Source organism: Oncorhynchus mykiss, chromosome 8 (assembly GCF_057628025.1).
Source record: "Oncorhynchus mykiss isolate SJ-2025 chromosome 8, ASM5762802v1, whole genome shotgun sequence".
Classification (NCBI taxonomy): Eukaryota; Metazoa; Chordata; class Actinopteri; order Salmoniformes; family Salmonidae; genus Oncorhynchus; species Oncorhynchus mykiss.
The window spans coordinates 15,068,777-15,089,109 of record NC_143029.1 but is presented as its reverse complement, the minus strand read 5'-3'; the positions used below and the strand labels follow the sequence as shown (position 1 = coordinate 15,089,109).

General features: G+C 43.0%; 1 protein-coding gene across 3 annotated transcripts in view; it reads right to left on the bottom strand.

Annotated features, from left to right (window-relative positions):
• Nucleotides 1-3,564: 3,564 nt before the first annotated feature.
• LOC110529443 (arf-GAP with SH3 domain, ANK repeat and PH domain-containing protein 2) overlaps nt 3,565-20,333 on the bottom strand; it is a 40,293-nt gene continuing 23,524 nt past the window's right edge. For 2 of the 3 annotated variants that reach the window (XM_036984828.2, XM_090242620.1), the window contains exons 12-28: nt 19,669-19,756; nt 19,401-19,449; nt 18,965-19,134; nt 15,691-15,824; nt 15,376-15,470; nt 14,544-14,733; nt 14,107-14,192; nt 13,505-13,620; nt 13,212-13,279; nt 12,756-12,866; nt 11,156-11,432; nt 8,800-8,901; nt 8,094-8,385; nt 7,671-7,732; nt 5,657-5,736; nt 5,166-5,285; nt 3,565-5,063 (exon numbers count right to left, since the gene is read on the bottom strand). In XM_036984828.2, the coding sequence (XP_036840723.2) occupies nt 4,989-5,063; nt 5,166-5,285; nt 5,657-5,736; nt 7,671-7,732; nt 8,094-8,385; nt 8,800-8,901; nt 11,156-11,432; nt 12,756-12,866; nt 13,212-13,279; nt 13,505-13,620; nt 14,107-14,192; nt 14,544-14,733; nt 15,376-15,470; nt 15,691-15,824; nt 18,965-19,134; nt 19,401-19,449; nt 19,669-19,756 (2,115 nt within the window). In that variant the 3' untranslated portion in view covers nt 3,565-4,988. Of the gene's footprint in view, nt 5,064-5,165; nt 5,286-5,656; nt 5,833-7,670; nt 7,733-8,093; nt 8,386-8,799; nt 8,902-11,155; nt 11,433-12,755; nt 12,867-13,211; nt 13,280-13,504; nt 13,621-14,106; nt 14,193-14,543; nt 14,734-15,375; nt 15,471-15,690; nt 15,825-18,964; nt 19,135-19,400; nt 19,450-19,668; nt 19,757-20,333 lie in introns of those variants that run through there. The other variant, XM_090242621.1, reaches the window with a different exon arrangement.

The window sequence follows — 20,333 nt, the reverse complement described above, 5'->3', positions numbered from 1 at the left end:
GGCACATCTACAAAAACAAGGTGGAGATGAGGAGATATTCAAGAATAATAAAACTGGACAAAATCAGGGGAAATCATGAACCAATGGAACCTTTCAAGAAGAAGTTGAAAAAGCTCTCCTCATTTTCTAAACTCAGTACTCACTTTTACCCCTGCTATCTCCATCATAAACATGGCTGTGCCCAGGACATGACCCGCGTGGTAACAGCATAACATAATGCCGGGCACCTCTTTCACCTCGTAGAGGTTGATGGCCTCGATCTTCTCCATGCTCTCATCCACGTTGGTCTCTGTGTGCAGCATGTCGTCTGCAGAGATGTTATCTGGAGGAAAAACGGAGACAGTCACCGACACCATGTGAACCCTAATTGTCCATAATGGATGATGGCATCTCTACAACGAATCTACTCAGCAGCATCCTGTAGTTTTTGGCCTGAAGACATGGCTGTGTAGATCGATTTTCCCAAATCGACAAGATAAAAATCTGCCGTTCTGCCCTACAAGGCAGTTAACCCCCAACAACAACTGCTCCCCAGGCGCCGATGACGTGGAGGTTGATTAAGGCAGCCGCTGCACCTCTCTGATTCAGAAGGGTGGAGTTAAGACACATTTCAGTTGAATGCATTCAGTTGTACAACTGACTAGGTATCCCCATACTGAAACGGGGGACTACCTGGATTTGTCCAATAAAAATCACTTGTTAAAAAATACATGTTTTCTTTTGTGTATTGTGTTTTCTACAGAACAGATGAGAGGGAAGGAAGACATACTCGCTGATGAGAAGCAGGTCTGTCTCAGCCGGGTTGATCAAATCGATACAGGGAGAGGGCCTGCGTTCCATCCCGTCCTTGGTGAATTCCAGTCCAGCTGCAAACGATTGAGCATATCAGGTTACTTCTATTGAAGTTTGACTCACACATTTTGTGTGACAAATAAACTCAGCAAAAAAAGAAACTTCCCCTTTTCAGGACCCTGTCTTTCAAAGATAATTCATAAAAATCCAAGTAACTTCACAGATCTTCATTGTAAAGGGTTTAAACACAGTTTCCCATGCTTGTTCAATGAACCATAAACAATTAATAAACATGCACCTGTGGAGCAGTCGTTAAGACACTAACAGCTTACAGACGGTAGGCAATAAAGGTCACAGTTATGAAAACTTAGGACATAAAAGAGGCCTTTCTACTGACTGAAAAACACCTAAGGCACGGTCATCTACGTGAACGTGCCTTAGGCATGCTGCAAGGAGGCATGAGGACTGCAGATGTGGCCAGGGCAATAAATGGTCATGTCCGTACTGTGAGACGCCTAAGGCAGGGCTACAGGGAGACAGGACGAACAGCTGATTGGCCTCGCAGTGGCAGACCATGTGTAACAACACCTGCACAGGATCGGTACATCTGAACATCACACCTGCGGGACAGGTACAGGATGGCAACAACAACTGCCCGAGTTACACCAGGAAGGCACAATCCCTCCATGATTTTGACCCCCCCTTTGTTCAGGGACACATTTTTCCATTTCTGTTAGTCACATGTCTGTGGAACTTGTTCAGTTTATGTCTCAGTTGTTAAATCTTATGTTGATACAAATATTTACACGTGTTAAGTTTCCTGAAAATAAACGCAGTTGACAGTGAGGGTTGTTTCTTTTTTTGCTGAGTTTATGACTGAAGGTGTGTTACATTGCCATGATTTTTGGTCCCCATTAACTCCAGAATGATGCATGACCTGTCCAGCTCCACTGTTGGAGGGAGTCGACTGTCTGATGATGACCTTTGACACAAAGTGACGTTGTGACAGATTCAGAACAAGCACGCATTATGGCAATATTTTGACAGCAAAATAAAAAATGCATCTTGATGAGAACTCATAGAATGCATAGTAAATTAGTTGGCTAACTACTTGGAAATACCAACTAGCTAGCTACATATTTAGCCCGGTAAAAAGACTTGGGCATCTTTGGACAATAACGGAGGTAAGGCAATTAATCGGCCATGGAGGTGAAATAATTACTATTTAGCATTAACACTGGAGTGATAGATGTGCAGATGATGATGTGCAAGTAGAGATAGTGGGGTGCAAAAGAGCAAGAGGATAAATAACAATATGGGGATGAGGTAGTTGGGTGTGCTATTTACAGATTGGCTGAGTACAGGTACAGTGATCGGTAAGCTGCTCTGACAGCTGATGCTTAAAGATAGAGAGGGAGATATAAGACTCCAGCTTCAGTGATTTTTGCAATTTGTTCCAGTCATTGGCAGCAGAGAACTGGAAGGAAAGGCGGCCAAAGGAAGTGTTGGCTTTGGGGGTGACCAGTGAAATATGCCTGCTGGAGTGCGTGCTACGGGTGGGTGTTGCTATGGTGATCAGTGAGCTGAGATAAGGTGGGACTTTACCTAGCGTAGACTTATAGATGACCTGGAGCCAGTGGGTTTGGAGACGAATATGTAGTGAGGGCCAGCCAACAAGAGCATACAGGTCGCAGTGGTGGGTAGTATATGGGGCTTTGGTGACGAAATGGATGGCACTGTGATAGACTACATCCAGTAGAGTGTTGGAGGCTATTTTGTAAATGACATTGCCAAAATCAAGGATCGGTAGGATAGTCAGTTTTATGAGGGTATGTTTGGCAGCATGAGGGAAGGAGGCTTTGTTTGCGAAATAGGAAGCCGATTCTAGATTTCATTTTGGATTGGAGATGCTTAATGTGAGTCTGGAAGGAGAGTTTACAGTCTAATCAGACACCTAGGTATTTGTAGTTGTTCACATATTCTAAGTCAGAACCGTCCAGAGTAGTGATGCTAGTCGGGCGGGAGAGTGCGGGCAGCAATTGGTTGAAGAGCATGCACTTAGTTTTACTTGCGTTTAAGAGCAGTTGGAGGCCTCGGACAGAGTGTATGGCATTGAAGCTCGTTTGGAGGATTGTTAGCACAGTGTCCAAAGAAGGGCCAGATGTATACAGAATGGTGTTGTCTGCGTAGAAGTGGATCAGAGAATCACCAGCAGCAAGAGCGACATCATTGATGTATACAGAGAAAAGAGTCGCCCCGAGAATTTAACCCTGTGGCACCTCCATAGAGACTGCCAGAGGTCCGGACAAAAGGCCCTCCGATTTGACACACTGAACTCTGTCTGAGAAGTAGTTGGTGAACCAGGCGAAGGCAGTCATTTAAAAAGCCAAGGTTATTGAGTCTGCCGATAAGAATGTGGTGATTGACAGAGTCATTGCTGCGACTTGCTTGCTAGTTGACATTTCTGCTCTTCACTCCATCAGTTTAACATTTCACTGATCTTAGTAGCAAAAAGCGTTTTTGCCTGCAGTTTTCGGTTCAGCTATTTGTTTCCAAGTGTATGTGGAGGTTCTAGCTTGTATGGCGCCCTGGGCGAGCACCCCTTTCAGCAGCCTCGCCCGCTGGTGGCGGCTGCCCATGTCGCCTGTACTTAAATCTGCTACTGATTTTGTATTAGTCTATAAATAAATCTCTTCGACAAAATTCCTCATCTCTCCCATGTCTTATTCGATTAGTATTTTTGAAAGTGGAAGGATAATAATTCAGCCATAATTGTTCTGAAATGTTTATTGCTTGCCAACATTTTACTCCCTCCTCTATGTTTAATATAACACACATACATTAATTATTCATTTCGGTTGCCTATCCTGACGTGAAGTTTGTTCTGGCAGGGGGGAGATTTTCGGCACGACACCAGTGTTGTAACAACATTTTAGGGCATAGCAGCAAGAGCAGTTATTAGATTGCTATGATCTGTCATGTCCTCATCATCATCATCTGGACTGTCATTACAGTACGTGTAAGTAGAGTGACCACTATACTGATCCGTCATAACATGATGCATTGAAGACAAAACACACAATGAGCCATTTCAAGTTTGAATGACCTTGTAAAGAACAAGAGGGAAGATGATTGTACAGCTACAACAATGTACATACAGAGTTACCCTGTAACCCTTTCAATAGCATGATATATATTCACAAATGCTTTCTTGATAAATTAGATTTTTTTCTATGTTAGGATCAAACATATCAATTTCCCATCAGCAGAGGTGGTCAGGGATGACCATGCACAGTGGCAAGTGTTTGTGATTCACAGCAGTTTAATGACTATGTAATATGTAGAAAACTTTGAATGTCTGTACAATATGTTTTTTATTACATTATGAGTTTACTCTTTCAATACCCATTGAGTTAATAACACAATACACATTACTGGATCTGAGGGACAACACACCATTTAAAGGTCATCTTTGATTAAGCCGACATGTGCAGCGTATACCATGAATGTGGTCTCCGCGAACGAGGGAACATTGCCTTTAAAATGCACAGTGTGGACGAAGTGCGATTGGATTGAATTCTAGCCATAGTCTAACCAGAATCTTTCTCCAGTTATTTCCAGTTGTCCCAACAAACTGAAGTTTCTCAACACTTTGGGTGCGGGCTGAACAGTTTTCTCCTTGCCTCTTATTTGGTTAATGTTGTTACATAGTTTGTCACACATTTTCCATAATTGTAGAACATTCTGTTGGCAGGTCACATAGTATACATTCCCTATACAGTGCCCTACCATTGATCAGGACCCATAGGACTCTGGTCAATAGTTGTGCACTATTTAGGGAATAGGGTACCATTTGGGAAGCAGACATTTTCTTTTGACGTTTGGATGCATGAGAATAACATCATACACACAGTGCACATTCCACATCTTTTTCACTCACAGTCTCACATAAAGACCAGTGGAGGCTGGTAGGAGGAGCTGTAGGAGGACGGGTTTATTATAATGTCTGGAATGGAATAAATGGAACAGTATCAAACATATGGAAATCACATGCTTGACTCTGTTCCATCAATTCCATTCTAGCCATTACAATGAGTCTGCCCTCCTATAGCTCCTCCCACCAGCCTCTTCTGATACAGCCATAGATAAAGACAGCCTAGAGGCGAGAGACAGCTTCGGTCACACCATCAGATGCATCAGTCAGTGATGAAGTGTACAAATTTCACAGGGAAGACCCCTCTCCTGGTCGGCTCCCCCTCCATATGTCCAAACTGTAATATACACAGGACAGGATACAGTCAGTAGTACAGATATGACAACACTTGAGTGTGAGTGTGTGTGAGTGTATATATATATATATACACAGTACTTACCCACCACTCCGGGTCCTCCTCTCCATCCACTATGATCACCTCTCCCTCTGTGAACGTTAACTCATCTGAGTTATCAGCAGAACAGTTGTAGATGGCTTTCACTCTCTTGGGTTTCTGTTTCTGAGTGCGAAAAAGGCCAATTAATACAAAGTGAGACAAGACAATGTTAGATTTTTGTGTTCAATCAGTCCTGATGGTAAATCCTAAGACTGTAAATATGACTTGATCATAATCAGTGTAAATGTGATATTACTGTATTGCTATAATAGTCTGTGTGTGAGGTAGTGATTGCACAGCTCTAATTGGCTAATGTCAGGAGCTAATAATTGGCTGAGGTCAGGTCCTGTTGGTAGAGCTTGGCGTTAGCAACATCAAGATTGTGGTTTCCTTTCCCGCTAGGGCCACCCATACGAAAACGTATGCACACATAAGTTGCTTTGGATAAAAGTGTCTGCTAAATGGCATATTTTATTATTATATTAGGCGCTTACAGGGTGGTTGGCGCGGGGCTTCAGTGTTGGGGGGGTGGGACCAGAGCTGTGAGGGGAGCCAGGTACAGGTGCAGTCTTTACTGCTCATACAAACAAAAAGACACAGAGACAGCAATCATCAATTCATTGACCAAACACATAGAATAAAGGGGAGCCAGGTACAGGTGCAGTCTTTACTGCTCATACAAACAAAAAGACACACAGAGACAGCAATCATCAATTCATTGACCAAACACATAGAATAAAGCCGCAATTGTAAAAGAAGTTTTAGAACGGCAGCTTACTTCCCTTCCATGATGTTTATTACTGAGGCGTTTCGGTTCCTTTGTCAAAGCACATACGTTATAAGTCGGAAGTTTACATACACTTAGGTTGGAATCATTAAAACTCGTTTTTCAACCACTCCACAAATTTCTTGTTAACAAACTACAGTTTTGGCAAGTCGATTAGGACATCTACTTTGTGCACGACACAAGTAATTTTTCCAACAATTGTTTACAGACAGATTATTTCCCTTATAATTCACAATTCCAGTGGGTCAGAAGTTTACATACACTAAGTTGACTGTGCCTTTAAACAGCTTGGAAAATTCCAGAAATTATGTAATGGATTTAGAAGCTTCTGATAGGCTAATTGACATCATTTGAGTACCTGTGGATGTATTTCAAGGCCTACCTTCAAACTCAGTCCCTCTTTGGTTGACATCATGGGAAAATCAAAATAAATTAGCCAAGACCTCAGAATTTTTTTGTAGACCTCCACAAGTCTGGTTCAACCTTGGGAGCAATTTCCAAATGCCTGAAGGTACCACATTCATCTGTACAAACAATAGTACGCACGTAAAAACACCATGGGACCACGCAGCTGTCATACCGCTCAGGAAGGAGACGCGCTCTGTCTCCTAGCGATGAACGTACTTTGGTGCGAAAAGTGCAAATCAATCCCAGAACAATAGCAAAGGACCTTGTGAAGATGCTGGAGGAAACAGATACAAAGTGTCTATAACCATAGTATAACGAATCCTATATCGACATAACCTGAAAGGCCGCTCAGCAAGGAAGAAGCCACTGCTCCAAAACAGCCATAAAAAAAGCCAGACTACGGTTTGCAACTGCACATGGGGACAAAGATTGTACTTTTTGGAGAAATGTCCTCTGGTCTGACGAAACAAAAATAACTGTTTGGCCATAATGACCATCGTTATGTTTGGAGGAAAAAGGGGGAAGCTTGCAAGCCGAAAGAACGCCATCCCAACTGTGAAGCACGGGGGTGGCAGCATCATGTTGTGGGGGTGCTTTGCTGCAGGATGGACTGGTGCACTTCACAAAATAGATGGCATAATGAGGAAGGAACATTATGTGGATATATTGAAGCAACATCTCAAGACATCAGTCAGGAAGTTAAAGCTTGGTCGCAAATGGGTCTTCCAAATGGACAATGACCCCAAGCATACTTCCAAAGTTGTGGCAAAATGGCTAAAGGACAACAAAGTCAAGGTATTGGAGTGGCCATCACAAAGCCCTGACCTCAATCCCATAGAACATTTGTGGGCAGAACTGAAAAAGCGTGTGCGAGCAAGGAGGCCTACAAACTTGACTCAGTTACACCAGCTCTGTCAGGAAGAATGGGCCAAAATTCACCCAACTTATTGTGGGAAGCTTGTGGAAGGCTACCCGAAACGTTTTACCCAAGTTAAACAATTTAAAGGCAATGCTACCAAATACTAATTGAGTGTATGTAAACTTCTGACCTACTGGGAATGTGATGAAAGAAATCAAAGCTGAAATAAATAATTCTCTCTGCTATTATTCTGACATTTCACATTCTTAAAATAAAGTGGTGATCGTAACTGACCTAAGACAGGGATTAAATGTCAGGAATTGTGAAAAACTGAGTTTAAATGTATTTGGCTAAGGTGTATGTAAACTTCCAACTTCAACTGTACATTAAAGCTCTTTGAATCAGAACAGACCAGTTATTTCATATTTTATAATAATTGTATTTGTCTGTTTACCTGGTCCATCAGTTGGTCCAGCAGTCCTGGTGAGAGGTCCTTTAGGAGCGGGTTTATCTGAACTGAACCCACACATACATGAATGGTCTTAGTTAACTGATAATCACTAGATGGAGAACGGGGAGTGAAACCAATCCCTCCATCCATCCATCCATCTACTGTATCCATCTATCCACAGGTTATCTACACATAATATGCAATACTCTTGAATGAGATCATATGAGGATGCAGTTTAAGAATTCAAAACATGATCCTTCCATGGTCAGTGGCCATATGATGAAGCGTCTCAGAGTAGAAGTGCTGAATTAGGATCAGGTCCCCCCTATCCACGTAATCATATTCATTGTGATTTAAAATACTAAACTGATCCTAATTCAGCACTCTTACTCTGAGATGCTTGATAAATTCTGCCCCAGTTCTTACCTAGTCGGTGATTTAGGTGACTTGGGCCCTGTGGCTCTCCTGCTGGGATGGTGTGCGGGGACAGGAGAGGGGTGTGCGGGGACAGGAGGGGGGTGTGCGGGGACAGGAGGGGGCTGTGTGGGTTTGAAGGGGGGTGCTGTTGGTTGGACTGGTATTCCTGGGATGACCGTTGGCACTTGAGGCCCAGGTAATACTGGAGGTAAAGGTGGTAGAGGACCAGTCTTATGGCCTCTAGGCTCCATCACATTAGTCCTCTTGTTCACAGGGGGAGGGGGAGCAGTTGGAGGAAGCACTACATGGAGAGAGGAGAGTGATATCAATCTATCTATCCATCTTTCACGCCCCGCCCTTTATTCTCTATTTTGGTTAGGTCGGGGTGTGACTAGGGTGGGTATTCTAGGTTGTTTAGTTCTATGTTGGCCTGGTATGGTTCCCAATCAGAGGCAGCTGTTTTTCGTTGTCTCTGATTGGGGATCATATTTAGGCAGCCATTTCCCCACTGTGTTTTGTGGGATCTTCTTTTTGTGTAGTTGCCTGTGAGCACTCCAGAACGTCACGTTTCGGTTATTCTTTATTGTTTTTGTGCGTTTCATTAAATATGGGGAACCCAGATCAGATTTGGTCCGAGTATGCTTACGACGATCGTGACACCATCACATAGTTATAATTGTGTTATTTATTGTGTAGTATGATATAGTGCACTTACCATACATGGAGCTGTTGGGGTCTGGGGTGTGAGGGTCTGGGGGGTCTGAGGAGGACCTCTGTCTACCCACCCCCTCCATAGGAGCCTGCTTCCACCGTGGACCTGCAAGGTTACAGTCATAGGGTCAACCATTTAGGGTCAACCATTTGTCACATAGGGTCAACCATTTGTCACTATTCCAGCAACACTTTCAAGGACCAATGGTCCAGCGCAGGGGAGACAAACTCAATTCCTGGAGGGCCAAGTAGCTGTGGGTTAGAAAAAAAGAAAGATAACATGATTTGAGTATATGAGCAGTAGCAATAAGGAGAGAGGTTGGTTTATGCCCTATTGGGGCGGTTGTATTTTCCAGTAATACATTTGCAGACGCTGTAGTATTGGTTCTAATACAAGGTATTAAGTGCCGTGACCAATTAATAGGCACAAATACCATAACTATTCTCCGGGGAAGTGGGTAGCTCTACCTTGGAAAACAGTTAATAGAAGGTGTAGAGACGGGAGTGAAGAAAACACCCTGGACACTGTCGGATGAGGTTTGGGAATTATAACTACTGAAATGGTGACAGACGGCCCCGATTCTCCCTGTAAAGTGGAACTAGAGGATTTAAGCCATGGAGGCGCTGAAAGAAGCGCACAAGCATTCTACCAATTCGGCTCAAATATGGGAAAAATTCAGCAAACGGGATAAAATTGGTCAGCTTTTCCTGGCTAACGGAACATTCTAATCTGATAGAGAATTCAGGGAGGCAATTGTGACTTGACATAGAACCAGAATCAAAAGCTCAATATGCCAACATTTTGATGTCAGCATTCTATCAACAAAAAATACAAACCGATAAACCCGGAAGTAGTAGAAGTACGCAGCCACAGAAAGACAGAATTTGCACTTCGGCTTTGATGGCAGGTTTGAAACTGGTAATCAATTGCGGGGGTTGTGGATGAAATAGAGCAGGATGCTTTGAGTGGAATATAACTCTGCTCACTTTGCAGACGTGCAATGGTTTAATACAGCCACAGTGGAAGTCACCAACAGTGGTTTCAATGGCCAAGGTAAGGCAAAGAAAAGTAGCGAAAAAACACCAAAGCATAGGGAGATAGATCCCTGTTTTAGATGTGGGGCCGTTGGGTTTTGGGATAATAAGTGTAGAGTGGAAGTGGAGCCTGTTGCATTCGGAGGAGATGCTGCCATGCAAGCGTTTGCCTCTTTTTCAAAAGAGCAGCAACAAAACCTTCTGAAAGTAGCGGGACAGGAAACTTTCACATATGGTATCAGTATCGGTTCGATCGATAGTGGTTTATAGAGATTACAGTTTCTATGTGAAGGAAGACGGATGAGAACACGTTTTGCACAACTTATTAATAGATGCCAGGGTTCAAATATCGCGGATTCGTTATGATGAGAAATTGTCTAAATTTGCCACAGAAAAAAGTATTTTGGGTTAAAGAATGTAGGCGAAACACCTGGGGAATGGATTCTAAAGAGGAAACAAATAAAAAAGTATCTGGCCAAACACTCCGGGTAACTCAGAAAACCTTGTGGGGCTTTTCATCTCATGAGACATTTTATGTTGTTTTGTTATGAAAGATTTACATTTTATGATCAGTGTTCTAAAGGGAAATAAGATTGTGTATGGTGGGATCATAGAACAGAGGCCATAAATCTCTGCGTTTGTAAACCTCACTGTGAATGTTAATCATGTTTATTTATTTTTTTGTTCATGTTTTATTATCATCGTTTGTCCATTTATAAGTAATTTCCAAGTTTATGTGATGTTGAACAGTATGATGTCAAATATTTAAAAAAAAAGGGGGGACTGATGGGTTTGGATTTCTGACCTTTAAATGTTATGCATCATTAGTTATACTAGAGACCTGAGGACCTGAGGTTATCTGTAGGAGGAAGGTGGATGCAATTAAGCTTGGAATGTTTTGAGTGTAGGGAAAACGATCACGTGGCAGGCATTGATAAGGGGAGAGAGAGTCATGGATTAGAGATGAAGGGGGTCGAGGTCAGGTCAAGTCACGTTAAGGGAGAGGAAAAGTTTATTGCCGTATCACTTAGTTTCCTGCCTAGCAATAAAGATACAATGTTTAACGAGATGGAGGAGACTCCACCCAAAGTGGGGTACAAATACCACCACTATGGTAAACGTGTTGTGTTCGATTCAGCTGTTTGATCCTTTGGGAAGAATAAACTTGGTTTGAGCTTTCATAGTGTCCATTGAGTTCTTACTCTGATAATTAGAACCTAACGAAAGGATATAACAAAAACCAGAAGACACCCTCCAGGACTTGAGTTTGACACCCCTGACCTAATGCATGACCTATGACCTATGCTCATTGTCGTCCGACTGACCTTTGGTGGCTGTCCTGGGGGGAAGGTGAGGGGTGGGTACCACCGGTAACGCTGGCACGCCGGAGGGAGGGGGGCTGAGTTCCAGGATGGTGCCATAGGTCTCGTTGTTCATCATCATGCTGGGGAGATGGGCTCTCTGCTTGTCTCTGGCCAGGCTGGCTGCGTCACGGGCCAGGGAGGCCATGTTGGGACCACCAGGCATTGGACCCATGAGACCACTGTTTGGGACGAAACAGCTGACAGGACGTTCCTGCTCTGACCGTCTGTGGGGGATGGGCTGGTTATGGGGGATAGGACGTACAGGTAGAGAGCATTACTAGCCTGCTAATGATATCGATGCCATCTTTTTTAACAATTGGAAACAGATGGTGATATGCTACATGCAAAGCATAGCATAGCCTACATACACAGCATAGAACAGCTTATATGCATACCAAGTGTGTCTGGTATACAGTAGGCAGCACCGATTCCCCTGGGATGTCATAAACATATACACTACATGACCAAAAATATGTGGACACCTGCTCGTCGAACATCTCATTCCAAAATCATGGGCATTAATATGGAGTTGGTCCCCCCCTTGCTGCTATAACAGCCTCCATCCACTCTGTTAGATTTCAGTGCAGCCTTTGATATTATTGACCACAACCTGTTGTTGAGACAATGTCTACATTGTATTTCTGATCAATTTGATGTTATTTTAATGGACAAAAAATGTGCTTTTCTTTCAAAAACAAGGACATTTCTAAGTGACTCCAAACTTTCGAACGGTAGTGTATGTGTTATGGCTTTTCAACCTCTGCTATATCGTGGATTCAGGGTCATCTACTGTATCTAATAGAACTCAGAGGGTTTACTTTAATGGAAGCTTCTCTAATGTCAAACATGTAAAGTGTGGTGTAACGCAGGGCAGCTCTAGGCCCTCTACTCTTTTCTATTTTTACCAATGACTTGCCACTGGTATTAAACAAAGCATGTGTCCCCATGTATGCCGATGATTCAACCATACAGCAATTTTCCACACACTCCACAAAGCAAGTCCTGCAGGCTCTAGCTTGATCTTATCTTGATTATTGTCCAGTCATATGGTCAAGTGCTGCAAAGAAAGACCTAGTTAAAATGCAGCTGGCCAAGAACAGGATGAGTTGGACCGCAGAGGATGAGTTGGACCGCAGAGTGAAGGAAAAGCAGCCAACAGGTGCTCAGCATTTGTGGGAACTCCTTCAAGACTATTGGAAAAGCATTCCAGGTGAGCTGGTTGAGAGAATGCCAAGAGTGTGCAAAGCTGTCATCAAGGCAAAGGGTGGCTACTTTGAAGAATCTCAAATATATAATATATTTTGATTTGTTTAACACTTTTTTGGTTACTACATGATTCCATAGTTTTAATATCTTCACTATTATTCTACAATGTAGAAAATAGTAAAAATGAAGAAAACCCTGGAATGAGTAGGTGTGGCCAAACTTTTGATTGGTACTGTATATACATTTTAACGTTTTTGTAATGTTAATGTTTTTTTCGTTACATGTCAGACCCCAGTAAGTCTGTCATCATGGGGATCCTAATAAATCAAACCAAAATAAAGGTCAACTAACTCACCTTGTCCTCCATCTCATCTTCGCTCTCGTCCAGGTCGTCGTCGTTGCTGAGCCGCCACTCATACTCCACATGCACGTGGACGTTGAACTTCCCCGTCTCGGCCTGGGTCAGCTGAACACCACAAAGACAAACAAACGTACAGTCAACCTCTATCTGCTGTTACCCATCTTGATCATATGGCACCATGGACCCTCTAATAAAGAGGATCTTCAGATTTTTATAGGCTGTTTCCTAATCCTCCACCCTTTTCCAAAAGTGTGCCTTTGCCCTCTCCCTGTCATGGATTTAAAAGCATATGAACGGTGTAAGCATTGTCTGGGGGGAGTTTTCTCTATTGTTAAATCCACGAAGAAAAGTGTGCAAGTTAACACATTGGGAAAAGGGTGGAGAATTGGGATGCAGTCATTGTGGTAAAATGTCTATGACCTTCAGATTACATTGCAAGCCTACACTCACCAGCTCCTCACACTGCGTATGTTTGAGGCGCTTGGCGATGTCCATTGGTGTTTCTCCTGCCTCGTTGGCTGCACACAGAGACAGACAAACCAACCAGAGCTTCAATAACGTGTTTCTATGGGACTTGACCAGCCCTTTATCATTTGTTGATGGGTTTGTATCCCAAATTGCACCCTATTCCATATATAGTGCACTACTTTTGACTAGAGCCTATGAGCCCTGATTAAAAGTAGTGCACTATATAGGGAATAGGGTGCCATTTGGGATGCAGATGATCCTATGAGGGTGCTTACCAATACTGACTGAGGCCCTGCCCCGCAGTAGCAGTTTGAGACACTCACTGTTGTCGGTCAGGCAGCAGTAGTGCAGTGCCGTGCTCCCTTTGGCTGTCTGCTTCTCCAGGTTCCCACTTACACACACAGACAGATTACAGACAGAGAGAGACACACACACGTTGGTTTTACTATCCAAGTGGGGGACAAAAAAATGTATACCCATTCAAAATCGTATTTTCCCTAACTCTAAACCTTACTCTTAACCAAACCTTAACCCCAAACCCTTATTCCTAACCCCTTACCCTTACCCTAATTCTAACTCTAACCCTAAACCTAACCTCTAAGCCTAAAAGCCTTATTTTACTATCCTTGTGAGGACTTCTGGAACCTAAAAATAAAAGTTAAGTTAGACACGCAGCTGAGAACTATCACCACAAGGGGGCAACGCTGGCGTTCATTGATATTGACAATTATTGGGAGAACAACTTCTGCTCCTATCTAAATATTTCATTATATGCTGTTAAATAACTTCCCCTCTTCACATTTGATATCTGAGAGCTTGTTTGCTTCTGCTACTATAAGCTATAAAACCAGCATCTTTTCACCCAGTACTTTAGTACCTATTTTGGGCCAGGAAGTCCACAATATGGAGGGAGTTGCGGTCCACCATTCGTACTGCTAGGTGTAGTGCTGTCTCACCCGGTTCCTGAGGGCATGAAACAATGACAACTCAAGACAACAGTTCGACAACATCAGAGTTAGAAACATATAGCCAATATACCTACCAATCAGAGGCATTCAAATATGACAAATCACACAAAAACAAATCACACAAAAACTAGAAAAACCAGTCAAGCTTTTTAAGTCCATGAGGGACTTCAAGACTAATGTTTCTCTCATGTCACTGTTAGAAGGCAATGTCTACTTCCCAAATGGCACCCTATTCCCTATATGGTGCACTATTTTTGACCAGGGCCCATAGTGCTCTGGTGAAAAGTAGTGGACTATGTACGAAATAGGGTGCCATTTGGGACGCAACCAGTGTCAATCATCTCACATGCTCATTGGCCAGCGGGATGGTCTCCATCAGGTCCACTCCTTCAGCATAGACCTGGATGAGAGAGAGGATGTCTCGGGTCTTCACTGCCTCACACAGGACGTGCAGCCTGGACGCCACGTCCGCACACTTCCTCTGAGCAAAACGCTTCTCCGTGTACTTGGCTGTGATGTAGTCCTTCCTCGTCTGCCTGAGGGAGACAAGAGCCCAGACAGATAGATGATCAAATACCAGGAAAGAGACAGGAAACAAGTGCAAACCTGCATACAAATTGGCACCCCTCTCCCTTATATATTAGTGCACAGGAAGTTGGTGGCACCTTAATTGGGGAGGACGGGCTTGTGGTAATGTCTGGAGTGGAAGGGGTAAAATGGTATCAAACACATGATTTGTTGCCATTCCATTCGCTCGGTTCCATCCATTATTATGAGCCGTCCTCCCCTCAGCAGCACAGTGCACTACTTTTATTTGTAAAAAATGTATATAAAATGTATATAAAATAACCTTTATTTTACTAGGCAAGTCAGTTAAGAACTAATTCTTATTTACAATGATGGCCTACACCGGCCAAACCTGGACGACGCTGGTCCAATTCTGTGCCACCCTATGGGACTCCCAATTACGGCTGGTTGTGATATAACCTGGATTCGAACTAGGGTGTCTGTAGACCAGGGCCCATTGAAGTGTGTGTCATTTTGGACATAACCTAAGACACTCAGGACTATAAAAAGTATAAAAAAAAGAAGTGAAACGTATTTTGACTTAATGTGAAATGAAATCTATTCAGTGTTGTTCCTGTTTTGTGTGTCCTGCCCTGCAGTCTGTTACTTACATGTCACTGGAGGGGTTGGGTTTAGTCACGCTCTGTGCAGACAGGTCCGCCTCCATGATCTCATTGAAACCTGCGTTCCCTACATTCTTAGCCAGCTGGGGAAGACCAGGTAGAGCACACGTCAATTTCGTATCTGCTCAGCCTTTATTAATCTAGCCTGGTCCCAGATTTGTTTGTGACGAACAGGGACAATGACCATAGGAGTTGTCAAGACACCATGAACAGATCTGGGGACCACACTACTAATAATCTTACTAACTATACTATAATACAAAAGTCTGTCAAAATACAATCCTAAAAGCCTGTAGTATCTACCAGGAGCTCTGAGGTTCCCAGGACGTCCAGTGTGAGAGACTGTATTCTAGAGTAGTGGACACCCATCTCCCTGTGGATTCCAGAACACTCGATGCAGATGAGCACTCCCAGGTTAGTGGAGAGCCAGGTGGGATCTGAAGACAGATATAGAGGATATTATCAGTGTTAAGACTAGTGTGCTGTATCCCGGGGTGGTCTGGCGTTAGCAAACATTGCCTCGGGGCACACATGTAGAGATGTAGGATCTTAATTTGACCCAGTTTTCTACAGCAGGAAAATAATCCTGCAGCAACAGGAAATGTGAATTATTATGGGGATTATAATCAATGGCTATTTTTTGTAGGAGTTGATACATTTTTCATTAGGGCAAATCATGTCTGACATTTTAAAGTGGAAAGTACACACTTTAGAAGCCTTTTTAAACCTCGAAAACGCACAAGTTTGCGTTTCCTCCTGCACAGGAAAATTCTCGGCAACAAAAGATTGATCAAATTAAGATCCTACATCTGTATGCCAGCGCTGGCGGAGAGGCACACCATTTCTCCTCTTCATTTTCCTGTCTTTCTCAACTGTCGCTGTCCAATAAACTTGAAAATTACTTTTAAAAAACAATAAAAATAAAAAAGACTAGGGTGATCCCATTATAAGTTCTCACCTGAAATAGTTGCACCGTTAAATAAAGTTCCACTCCTAAAAAGGAGCTGTAGTTTATTGATGCACTATTTTCAGTGTCCTACAGTGCCTTGCGAAAGTATTCGGCCCCCTTGAACTTTGCGACCTTTTGCCACATTTCAGGCTTCAAACATAAAGATATAAAACTGTATTTTTTTGTGAAGAATCAACAACAAGTGGGACACAATCATGAAGTGGAACGACATTTATTGGATATTTCAAACTTTTTTAACAAATCAAAAACTGAAAAATTGGCCGTGCAAAATTATTCAGCCCCCTTAAGTTAATATTTTGTAGCGCCACCTTTTGCTGCGATTACAGCTGTAAGTCGCTTGGGGTATGTCTCTATCAGTTTTGCACATCGAGAGACTGACATTTTTTCCCATTCCTCCTTGCAAAACAGCTCGAGCTCAGTGAGGTTGGATGGAGAGCATTTGTGAACAGCAGTTTTCAGTTCTTTCCACAGATTCTCGATTGGATTCAGGTCTGGACTTTGACTTGGCCATTCTAACACCTGGATATGTTTATTTTTGAACCATTCCATTGTAGATTTTGCTTTATGTTTTGGATCATTGTCTTGTTGGAAGACAAATCTCCGTCCCAGTCTCAGGTCTTTTGCAGACTCCATCAGGTTTTCTTCCAGAATGGTCCTGTATTTGGCTCCATCCATCTTCCCATCAATTTTAACCATCTTCCCTGTCCCTGCTGAAGAAAAGCAGGCCCAAACCATGATGCTGCCACCACCATGTTTGACAGTGGGGATGGTGTATTCAGGGTAATGAGCTGTGTTGCTTTTACACCAAACATAACGTTTTGCATTGTTGCAAAAAGTTCAATTTTGGTTTCATCTGACCAGAGCACCTTCTTCCACATGTTTGGTGTGTCTCCCAGGTGGCTTGTGGCAAACTTTAAACAACACTTTTTATGGATATCTTTAGGAAATGGCTTTCTTCTTGCCACTCTTCCATAAAGGCCAGATTTGTGCAATATACGACTGATTGTTGTCCTATGGATAGAGTCTCCCACCTCAGCTGTAGATCTCTGCAGTTCATCCAGAGTGATCATGGGCCTCTTGGCTGCATCTCTGATCAGTCTTCTTCTTGTATGAGCTGAAAGTTTAGAGGGACGGCCAGGTCTTGGTAGATTTGCAGTGGTCTGATACTCCTTCCATTTCAATATTATCGCTTGCACAGTGCTCCTTGGGATGTTTAAAGCTTGGGAAATATTTTTGTATCCAAATCCGGCTTTAAACTTCTTCACAACAGTATCTCGGACCTGCCTGGTGTGTTCCTTGTTCTTCATGATGCTCTCTGCGCTTTTAACGGACCTCTGAGACTATCACAGTGCATGTGCATTTGTACGGAGACTTGATTACACACAGGTGGATTGTATTTATCATCATTAGTCATTTAGGTCAACATTAGATCATTCAGAGATCCTCACTGAACTTCTGGAGAGAGTTTGCTGCACTGAAAGTAAAGGGGCTGAATAATTTTGCACGCCCAATTTTTCAGTTTTTGATTTGTTAAAAAAGTTTGAAATATCCAATAAATGTCGTTCCACTTCATGATTGTGTCCCACTTGTTGTTGATTCTTCACAAAAAAATACAGTTTTATGTTATGTTTATGTTTGAAGCCTGAAATGTGGCAAAAGGTCGCAAAGTTCAAGGGGGCCGAATACTTTCGCAAGGCACTGTATGAGTGTAAATTCTACACTATTCCCTATAAACACAGTGTACAAAACATTAAGAACACATTCCTAATATTGAGTTGCACCCTCCCCTTTTGCCCCCAGAACAACCTCAATCCGTCTGGGCATGGACTATACAAGGTGTCGAAAGTGTTCCACAGGGATGCTGGCCCATGTTGACTCCAATGCTTCCCACAGTTGTGTCAAGTTGGCTGGATGTCTTTTGGGTGGTGGACCATTCTTGATACACACGGGAAACTGTTAAGCGTGAAAAACCCAGCAGCGTTGCAGTTCTTGACACAGTCAAACCGGTGCTCCTGGCACCTACTACCATACCCCGTTCAACGGCACTTAAATACTTCAATATTTTGTCTTGCCCATTTACCCTCTGAATGGCACACATACACAATCCATGTCTCAATTGTATCAAGGCTTAAAATCCTTCTTTAATCTGTCTCCTCCCCTTCATCTACACTGATTGAATTGGATTTAGTAAGTGACATCAATAAGGGATCATAGCTTTCACATGGATTCACCAGGTCAGTCTATGTCAGGGAAAGAGTAGGTGTTCATAATGTTTTGCACACTCAGTGTATAGGCCCAGTGGGATTTCAGTAACATCCGACAGCCTGAACAGCCAACACTCTTTCTTCTGTCTTTGCAGAACTAATCTGACTGACCTAACAAAGAATCCTAAGAATGTGTGTGCAGCACATGGAGAAAAGCCCATGTCAATTGTCAAACCATGCCGGGTTGTACATTCAGCCTTGTAAATGACTAAACCCATGTCAGACCCTCACACATTCACATATGTAGACTGTGCATTCTTCACTTTGATATAATAACCCTCTGGGAGGAAGACCACAAAACATTCATGCTGCCTTTTCCCAGCATGCTCTGTGTGTCACTCACTGGGCGCTCCGCAGTCGCAGCACACATCGTTGCCGCTCATCCTCTTGACCTCGCTGACAATGGCCTTGGTCAGCTCCTGGACTATGTTGTTCTCCCCTCCCTCGTCCTGGTCTCCTTTGAAGGCATCGTTCAGGGCTTCCTCCTTACTGTTCTGCAGGACTGAGATCCATCTGAAAACACAGGCAGCAGAGAGAACCAGTAAGCTCTGAGGGCAAAGGTTGAGTCCCATATGGCACCCTATTCCCTATGTAGTGCACTACCTTTGACCGGAGCCCTATGAGGAATAGGGTTCCATTAGTGACGCGAAAAACTTAAAGAGAATCTGAAAGACCAATTACATGTACCACCTGTATCATGTACACACATAATGATGTACACACCACGTTCACACACAAACTTGCATAGTGCAAAAGGCACAGACAGGCACAGTACTTACATCTGACACTCTGCCTCATCCTCAGCTTGAAAGTGATAGGTTCTGTCATCTGTTTAGACAAATAATAGGCTGATTGAGCAACATACAACTGGCACTTGCAGTAAGAGATGCTAAGAGACTCGATGGAAGATACATGTCTGTCTTTCAATAAATATCATATCATAGAGTCTAGGGAATAGTTTCTATCATGCTTTTGCTATTTTAGCTACATATTCAGACTAGTGTTGCAGAGGTTTGAGATGGAGCATCAAAGTGCTGCTTAAGTTACGTGAGAAGAGATCAAAGCTTTTCTTCTCGTCCGGGTTACGCTTCACTTGACAGGTTAGCAGGTTGAGTTTTGCTGGTGGTGTGTTAGCCTATGAGAGAGGAGCAAAGAAGAGTAAGAGAACCGAGGGGGCTGAAGTTGATCATATTGTATTTATGCCACTTTCCCAGTTGGGTAATGCCAAACAGTAAAATTACTTTTAATAAAAAACATCATTTAAAAAATAAAAAGAGAACGTCAAATGCAGCAGCCTCCTAGAAATGTATCGTTGGCTTACAGCCACATCTCTGTAAAGGCCCAAAGAACAGCAGTGTTGTCGCACAATTACTGTCCAGGTATTTCATGTAAAATGTGGAATGCAGGGAAACAGAACAAATGTGATCCTTTTCTTCCATTATCATTGGACAAATTCACTGTGGAAACTCTATTTCAAATGGCTACCCAGACTATTTGCATTGCCAACCCCCCCCCCCCCCCCCTTTTACGTCGCTGCAACTCTCTGTTATTATCTATGCAGTCACTTTAATAACTCTACCTACATGTACATATTACCTCAATTACCTCGACTAACTGGTGCCCCCACACATTGACTCTGTACCGGTACCCCCTGTATATAGTCTCGCCATTGTTATTTTACTGCTGCTCTTTAATTACTTGTTCTTTTTATT